The sequence below is a fragment of the Microtus pennsylvanicus genome, chromosome 19 (genome assembly GCF_037038515.1).
Source record: "Microtus pennsylvanicus isolate mMicPen1 chromosome 19, mMicPen1.hap1, whole genome shotgun sequence".
In the NCBI taxonomy this organism is placed as follows: Eukaryota; Metazoa; Chordata; class Mammalia; order Rodentia; family Cricetidae; genus Microtus; species Microtus pennsylvanicus.
The window spans coordinates 934,358-943,883 of NC_134597.1; the positions used below are offsets into that span (position 1 = coordinate 934,358).

The following is a 9,526-nucleotide window of genomic DNA, read 5'->3' on the forward strand; positions in this document are numbered from 1 at the left end:
AGGCTGTCAAGAGATAGGTAAGTGACTAAGTGGTAGAGCTTGCCTAGTGTGATTGACAGCTCCTCTTAAACCAGTTGTTAAGTATTAAATAAAGTATTATAAATCACAAACCAAAGGATTATCAACTAGGGAAGGTGCTGTGCTGTATGTAGGACAATGGTATTACCCTCTCAACATTTGTTTTTTTATACTTGTTTAATAAAATGCTGATTGGCTGGTAGCCAGGCAGGAAGTAGAGGCCGGGAAATGAGAACAGGAGAATTCTGGGAAGAGGATTCTGCAGTCTGCAGTCGTGACCCAGCCACAGAGGAAGCAAGATGTGACTACTTCACAGAAAAAGGTACCAAGCCATGTGGCTAATTCAGACAAGAATTATGGGCTAGTGTAAGTTATAAGAATAAATTAAAAGCCTGAGCTAATGAGCCAATCAGTTTATAACTAATGTAGACCTCTGTGTGATTCTTTGGGACTGAATGGTTGCAGGACTGGGCAGGACAGAAAACCTCAGTCAACAGTGCTAAGAAATGAGATATTCAAAGTGGCAATGTCACTGGAGCAGGGTCTTGAAGGAGCAGGCACTTATTTAAGAGGCAGTTTGAAGACTCGGGATTTTTCTTGTTTGTTTGCTTTTTGGTTTTTCAAGTTAGGGTCTCTCTGTGTAACAACTCTAAGAATCACACTCTAAGAATGTCTGAGTTAGCCACATGGCTTGGTACCTTTTTCTGTGAGGTAGCCACATCAAGCTGTCCTGAAACTATTTCTGTAGACCAGGCTGACCTCAAACTCAGAGATCCACCTGCCTCTACCTCCCGAGTGAGTGTGCTGCCACCACCCAGCTGACTCGGGGCTTTTTAGTTCTAAGAGTGGCAGAGGGTCCATGGGGCATGTTGGTAGATGGAAAAACCAGCGATTCGTATTTCGCTACCTGGTCACAAGTGTGTCCGTCTTTTATTTTTATTTATTTTTTTGATATAAAATCTCACTTTGTAACCCAGGCTGGCCTGAAACTCTTGATCTATGGCCCCAATTTCCCAAATACTAGTGTTACAGGCATGTGCTATTTTGTCCAGCTACGTGACTTTGATTTTCCTTAGAGAAATGAGGTCTAAGTAGCCACCCTTTAAACTAGAGACTTGACTGGAGTGGTGGTGGTGTGCGCGCCTTTCATCCCAGCGCTCAGGAAGCAGAGGCAGGTGGATCTCTGAGTTCAAGGCAAACTGAGTATACAGAGTGTGTTCCAGGCCAGCTATGTCTACACAGTGACACCTGTCTAAGACAAAGCAATGCAGTGAGATCTTTGTGACGGTTTCAGCTATTCGCAGACAGTAAAAATAGGCCTATGATTGAAGGACAATACCTACTGTGATATTGCCATTTCCTCTCAAGTCCTGGAGGTAGGCTCCTTCCAACCAACAAAGTAAAAGAAACCAGCAAGGTTCAGGCAGTTGAAATCTGAGAAAGCCCCCTGAGATTTTTGTTCTTCCCCAGCGTCATGGAAGTGGTAACAAGTGCTGGGAAGGGGCTCTCCTGACTGAGCCGGCTACAAGTTGTACTCCAGGCATGCACCTTTTTCTTAAATTCTTTGACAGGTTCATACACGTATATAATGAATTTTAGTCCTTTTCACCTGCTACTACGCTCATCTCCCCCATTGAAAACTTTCCAAGTCCCCTTCCCACTGTCTTTTTTCTGTGTGCCCCACTGAGTTCAATTAGGGCTACTTGCCTGGCTGTTTGGGAGGTTGCTTACCTCCAGAGAGCAGTAGGCTATACCACTGAAGAATGATATCCCTTCCCCCAGCCACTACTAACTGTCCGATCCCTCAGGGGGCGGGGCCTCATGGGCCTCTCCTCTTCCCAAGATGAAATGTTGGCAGGACTGTCTTGACATGTGGGCAACCACAACTGCAGAGCTCATCAGTGTAGCAGGAATGTCATGTCAAGGAAGACTTCATTTTGTAACACATCTCCCCATCCTCCAGCTCCTCTTCAACAACGTTCCTCGAGCCTGGAATGGGTGGTATAGACCAGCCATTTGGGGATGAGCAATCAATCCATCAGCCTTTATTTCAGCTCTTTAACCAGTTAGGAATCGCTATGTTATCTGTTGTCTATTGTAATAGAGCTTTTCTGATGAAAACCAAGAGCAACACTAATTCTGTGCAAACACAAGTATTTAGAAAGTCCTTTCAGCAAAGTGATAGCAGTGGGTTCCCCTTTAGGTACTAGGATCTACCTGCCGCCAGCTCTTGATCAAGGGTACAGTCCTAACCCTGGAGCAGGCCTTGACTGCAAGTAGAAAATTGTTACCCCCAAAACATTCATGCCACCACTGCATCAGTGGACACATCTTGCCAGGGTAGTTGTTATTGTAAGAGTGTTGCTAGCTTTCCTCTCCCAGAAGCCTCCAAGAGCACCCCAGGCACTGGGAAGGCTAGCCAGCAGGAGGAAGCATCCAGCTATTACAACTTGATCTTTAAGTCCTCTTAGAAATCTCTAAGTCCAGAGTGTGTGGCAACAGAGTCTTAACATCAAGTTCCAGCAGAAGGGCAATGACATACATTGTTCTGAGGACTCTCTAAGCAACAACTCAGAGGGAAGTATCCCACTCAGCACTGCACTGAGATTTTGTTAGATAACAAGGCCTCTGGGACAAGCACTAGGGGATGCAGGTCTCTGCCTCTCATGCTTGCTGCCATGGTGTCCCATCATGGTGGACTGTATATTTAAATCATGAGCCAAGATAACCCTTCCCTCCATACACTGCTTTTGTTGGGTAATTGCCACAGAAGCACTATAGTAACTTACAGGCTGGGTCATGTAGGAGCTGCAGCTGCCGAGGGCAGTAACTACAGCTTCCAGTTTCTTCTGATGTGGGTTTACTATGAGTACATAGGATGGATTTTTTTTTTTTAAATTTTTTGCCTTGTGCTCATGACTCTCCTACCTTAGCCTCCCAAGAGCTGGGATGACAGGTGTGCCCTGCTACACCCAGCTGGAGTGAGCTTTAAACCATTTCACAATTGATCAGTTCCAACTTTTTTTTTGAAGGTTTCAGATTTACATAAGAGGTGCAAGGACAAAAGTCCTCTTCCTATATCCTTTTCCTGCAGTTTCTAAGTATCAACGTCTTAAGCTGTGATGACTGAGTACTACTCTTAATGAAAGGCTGCAACTGCGTTTTAGCAAATTTTCCACTAATGGCCTTTTAAAGGGCCAGTTAAGTGTTAAGATCCAGTGGGTGATCAATTTCAGTGTTTCCTTGGTTTTCCTGATCGGGATTGAATGTGTAAAGTCTTTCTCAACTATGACCACATGCTTCAGGGAGTAATGCTAAGATGAAGGGCTGCTGCCTCCAGGTACTTAGGTTAGTCAAGCCAAGGCCACATACGTGATATGGTTTGCCTGTTCCTCCTGCTCTATGTTGAAGTCCTACCCTCCAATGTGGTAGTAATAGGGAGCAGGGCCTTTCTGAAGGGATTGTATGGCGCCCCATCAAACGAGATGCCAGTAGCCAGAAAGCGGGCTGTTCACTCTCCTATAATTTAGAATTAACAGCACCCAGAACCATACACAGTAAATTTCCAGGCTTACCTTGTATTATTCCTTTTTCTACCCCTGCCTAGAGTTCTAGTGTTTTACTTGAGAAAGCAGCTTCTAACCCTTCCACCCAGAGCTAATTAGGAAATATGTACGCAAACCATGTAATACTGCTATGTCATTTTGTCTCAAAATGCCTAGAGGTGGCCCTGTTGTAAGTCTGAGTTAATTTTATTAAAAATTCATTAACACTAAGAACCAAAGATCTGGAGCCAAAGGACAAATATTAAATGTTTCCCTCCCTTTGCCAGGAGTGGATCAGAGATGTAGCTCAGTGTCTCTGACTTTTGGCAAGGGGCCTGACAAAATACCTTCAGAGATAAACATGCAGGTTTCAAAGTTAGAAACACACAACTAAACAAAACTTGCTGCTGAACACAGCCATGTAAGGTGAGTATCATTAGAGTGTCGAGAAGAATGGTAACGTTCCCAAGCGTCTGCAAGCAAACACTTCCAGCAGCCACTTTAAAACGGAGCACTTGTGAAGGCAGAGACTGTGCTGGATGAGAGTCACTTCTAGATACTAAAAGACTAAACATTAAATGACTAGAACAGTTGTAAAATTATTTACCTTACTATATCAAGATTGGAGTGCAGTTTGGATTTGGTGCCTCCTCTACAGACTCATCTAGGTGGCAGTACATCTCTGATAGTGTAGATCCTTCTATGATTTTCAAATCTTACCTTTTATCTTTCTAGTTCAGGCTGGCCTTGAACTTCTGACCCTCCTGTCTGTACCCTCTTAAGTGTTAAGAATATAGGTGTGAGCCACCACTCTGTTTATGTGATGCTAAAATCTGAACCTGGGGCCACGTCCATGCTTAGGAGACACCCTAGAACACATTATCCTGACTCCACAATCCTCTGTACTTCAAATAAGAGATACACAGGCTACAGACTGTGAGCCCCATATACCACGATGTAGTCACCTCTTTTCTGGGTTCTCTGTGTAGTTTGGAATCTGTCCTCATTACTCCATCTGTAGCCCAGGCTGGCCTCAAATTCAGAGATCCTTCTGCCTCTGCATCCCGAGAGCTGGGATTAAAGGTGTACACCACCACTGCCTGCCTTGTAACCACCTTTTCACAAATGAAATAGGTAACAACAGGATGTTAATCTGTTCTGAGATTAATATCCAATCTGTTAACCCCAGGAGAATGGAATTTGCAGCCATGACACCAGTATTCAGAGGTAATTCCCTGCCTCTGTGCCTAGTCTAAAATTAGACATCTTTAGTGCTGCCTGCCCAATAGTGTTCCCACCTGGGCTGCTCTACTTGGTAGTCATTATGCATAGGTGAACACTCAACAGTGGCTAGTGAGAGGAAGAAAATGGAATTTTAAATGTAATCATTTACAGATGGTCATATATAGCCAGTGCCTACCTTTTTGGACAGTGCAACTCTAGAAAGTAGCTCAAAGTTAATAGACATAATGTACATTAAGTGTAGAAATCAAAGCTTTCTAGATGGATCTTAAAAAAATGGCAACAGTTATGTTGTAAAGAATTTTCTTTGTGAGGTCACTAGCTTTCTGAATCACTTGGTGGCTGTTGACTATAAGAGAACTTTGGTCATATTATTATATAAATAATAAATTATAATGTCATAAATTTTAAAGATTCCCTCTAAGAAGCTCTAAACCAGCAGTTCTCATCCTGTGGCCTGTGATCCCTTCAGCACACCTCCATCTCCAAAAATATTCACAGAATTTTATACAATCCATACCAGTAGCTGCTAGTTATGAAATAGCAAGAGAAATAATTTTATGGTTGAGGGTCACAACATGAGGAACTGTATTAGTGTTACAGCATTAGGGGGACTGAGAACCACTGGGCTACCAAAGCCCAGGAAACTTCTGCCCTATGGGCCTAGGACGTTGTACACTAAGGAAAATAAAAACACAAGCTCTCCTAAAGAAGCCTAAGGTAAGCCAAACTGCCCTCGCCTGTTCTGAGAGAGCATGATGCAGGCCACCAGAGCTGTCGGGGAGACCTGCGGAGCAGTGGGAAGGCTCTCAACCTGTCACCGTCAGAGACGCCAGTGTGAGCACCTCTCATGCCACTGGATTTGTTTATAATCCAAGTATAAAACAGGTAACTAGTCAGGCCAGGATAGGACCTTGAGGACACAGCTATGCTTAACCATTCCGTCTGAGGATTTTGAACAGAACTGGAAATCAATGTCAAAACTTTTGAAAAAGGGAAGAAATGCAGCAATTCATTTCATTTTAAAAACAGTATCCTTGCTGATCAATTATTGTATTTTTTGTTTTGTTTTGGTGTTTTCGAAACAGGGTTTCTCTGTGGTTTTGGAGCCTGTCCTGGAACTAGTTCTTGTCGACCAGGCTGGCCTCGAACTCACAGAGATCCGCCTGCCTCTGCCTCCCGAGTGCTGGGATTAAAGGCGTGGACCATCACTGCCCGGCTCAATTATTGTAAATTTGCCTGTGGAACTGCTTTCAAGAATTAAACACATGGGTAGCAGACATATCTAAAATAGTTTCATTAGGATGTGATGGAGGAAGGTCATTGGTTAAAATAAAAGAAGCTGCTTGGCTCTCATTGGTTAGGAGATAGGTGGGAGGAGTAAACAGAACAAAACGCTGGGAGGAAGAGGAAGTGAGGTCAGACTCCGCAGCTCTCCTCTCCAGAGCAGACGCCTCAGAGAGAGACCATGCTACCTGCTCCAGGGAAGACGCACGCTATGAAGCAAGCCGCCAGGTCAGACATGCTGAATCTTTCCCGGTAAGACCGGTGCTCACAGATTATTAGAGATGGGTTGATTGGGATATCAGAATTAGCCAGTAAGGGCCAGAGCTAAGGGCCAAGCAGTGATGAAAAGAATACAGTGTCTGTGTAATTATTTCGGGGCATAAGCTAGCCGAGCCGGGCAGGCGGCTGGGGTGTTTGGGGACGCAACCCTGCCGCCGCCCATATTACTACAAGGATGAATTTAGATTTTAAAAACAATACAAAATTTCCTTTTCAATGTTGTGAAATACACTCCTTTTAAAAAGCAGTAAATGGACTAAGGGAGATGTCTGGGTTGGAGTTTGAATCCCCAGCATCCATGGAAAGACCTGGTACAACAGTGACTGTATATAGCTTCTCTCCAGCACAGGAGAAGCAGAGACAGCTGGTGACTTCCAGGGTTAGTTTAGTCCATTTTAAAAAACAAAACCTACAGAAACAAGATTGAACAAGACACCAGGGTTTACCCACCTCTGCCCCTTACACAATACACACTCTAGCGTGTATGTGAATCCAGGTGTGTGCCATGTGCATATATAGAAGCAATAATCAGTGTTTACTGTACTCATTGGATAAATTTATAAAACTTTAAGGGTTACTAAGAATTAAATGATAGAGGTTAACAAAAGAGATCTGGAGTAGTGCTTGAGGGATTCGGATAATTTTATAGCCCAACTTGAATAGGGAAAGCTAAGCCAAGCTTACAAAAGTCTTAACATTTTGTCCATCCGCCTGAAGTTCAAAGGAACAAGGAAGTGTTTGAGACTGGCTGAAGTTAAATAACGTCAATGCCTAGACTGAAAATGACCACCATGCAGGATTATTTGTAGCTGTCTGAGAAACAAACCCTCTGGAGAATGCATCACAATTTTCAGGGCAAGGATTAAGAAAACTGACCTATTAAGCTGTGTATAGCAAGCACACTATTCATTTTGTTGGAGACAGGGTCTCACCGTGTAGCTCCAGTAGCCTGAAATTCTCTGTGTAGATCAGACTAGCTTTGAGTTCAGAGACCCACCTGCCTCTGCCTTCCGAGTGCTGGGATTAAAGTTGCTCACCAACATGTCTGGTGAGCATTAAATTGTATTTAAAGTTTTTTGGGTCTATATGTGTATGTGTGTACACAAACATGCCACAATGTGCGAGGGAGGTCACAACTTTGTGGATTTTTTCCCTCCCACTTTCCACGGTTTTTGCAACCCAACTCTGCCTGTCAGGCACGCATCCCCCAGCATCAAGTTCCATTTTCCACTGAGCCACGTTGCCGCTCCTACCCGAAAGAGTTGTTATTATTGCATACGAACGCGTGGAGGGCAGAGAACTTGGGAACTGAACTCAGGCCGTCCAGCTTGCATGGCAAATGTGTTCACCTGCTGACCCACCTCACCGACTAAATCATCTCATGTGTTTCTATTAATCCCTGAAGTAAAGCAACCTGTAACTGAGTTTTGTACCAGAAACCACTGGAACTGGTCAAATTGATTGCTTGTAATTAAAAATTCTTATTGTGAACAGAATAAAAGCTACACTTGGTTGGCAGGTAATTCTTTTGCATTTATGTATTTTCAAGACACTCTCCCCACATGCCCAAATGGGTCAGGACACCTGATGGCTTCCATGTTTCTAAGTACATGGTAATGGCTCACTTGCTCATCTACTTGAGAAGTAATTTGTTATTATTTTGTGTGTGGAATGTAGGTCAGGACAGCTTTCTGGAGTCAGTTCTTATGGCCCCAAGAGACCGAAAGCAGGCTCTCCAGCCTGTGTGGCAGAGCTTTACAAACCTGACCATGTCTTACCCACCACTGCCTCAGGGTCCCACTGTGTAGCCCTGGCTGGCCTGGAACATGCTCTAGAGCACCTGACCTCAGAGATCCCCCTGCTTCTGCCTCCCTGAGCACTGAGATTCAAGACATGTGCTACATGTGCGGCCCTTATTTTTTTTTAAAATGACCGAATATAAAGAACTGGATTCTTAGTGTATGGTTACAGAGCACTCAGTGCTGTCTAGCAAGTTTCTATCTAATCCACTGACCAACATCTGTCTCAGCGAATCACGGTGTAGAAACAGTTGAAGACTGAGTACTCACAGCTCTTGACAGTTTTACTGATGGATTCCACCAGCTTCTTCAGAGGCCTTTGCTCCATTTTAGAGTGGCTTCAGCACACTGCTTTCCCAAGTCGTCTACTTCTAAACTGACACTAACTCTACTACTCCAAAACAGAATGTGGCCATTGGCAACCTCCTAGCAACTAGACAGAATATTCTCAAGCAGCTGGAAAGATAAAGAAATGGATGCTGCCAGCCAGTACATATACAGGGAAGTCGTTAAAGTTCTGTGTATCTGAAAACTGTAGCCACTTCTACATTTAAGATCGTGTAAAATGGTATTTTCACTTATAGTTCCTCAGTGAAAATTCAAAACATTTTTCTCTCTATTTGAACATATAACTAAAAATTATTACAAAGCCCTTCTTTAGATTGCAGTAATTTCCAAAGCTATGAATAGCTCCTTCAAAGGCTGTCACCTACTCCAAATCTGTATTTTGGGTAAAATTAAATTTGGACACTCTTAGGGCACTTAAAACACTTAAGGGCAACCAAAGGACTCCTAAGTGCCCCAAAAAAGCTAGCGCTGGTATGAAGACAGCAAACGTTTCAGCAGACACTCATCACTTTCTGGCAGCTGTCATTCAGTAAGAGATGCGCCTTGTTTGTCAACTTGGTATAAAATCACCCAAAAGAGAAAAGGCAAGTTTTGGTGGAAAAAGGAAGAAGGTATGTTATTAACTTACACATTATTGTAGTCATTGAATTAATATAAGGGACAACACCCCATAAATATTCTTTCATCCTTCTCAGGAGAGTTGCTTCGGTCACCACCAAACACCAAGGTGAGCCCTAGACAACAGAGTCTGAAAAAGACACACCATTCTTCTAAATCACCTGCTTCCCACCTTCTCTGGCCCAACAAACAGCTGCTTCTTGTAGGCTATAACTGTCATATCTAGACAAACCCATAAACAGCCCCTGTACACCTAGGAAAAGTCACCAACAACTGGCCAAATAGTCTTGAACATCAATTCTGCAAAAAAAAAAAAATTTTGGAGGAGGTATCATATGTCCCTCAAATGTTTTGATACCCTATAGTAGGAAATATTTTAAGGAACCTCCC

The 9,526-nt window shown here is 43.4% G+C and overlaps 1 protein-coding gene across 1 annotated transcript in view; it reads right to left on the reverse strand.

The window, feature by feature from the left end:
- LOC142838493 (calaxin-like) overlaps positions 1 to 9,496 on the reverse strand; it is an 18,489-nt gene extending 8,993 nt beyond the window's left edge. The window contains exon 1 of the mRNA XM_075953960.1: positions 8,441 to 9,496. Coding sequence (XP_075810075.1) covers positions 8,441 to 8,498 — 58 coding nt within the window. The 5' untranslated portion in view covers positions 8,499 to 9,496. The remainder of the gene's footprint in view (positions 1 to 8,440) is intronic.
- Between the last annotated feature and the right edge of the window lie 30 nt (positions 9,497 to 9,526).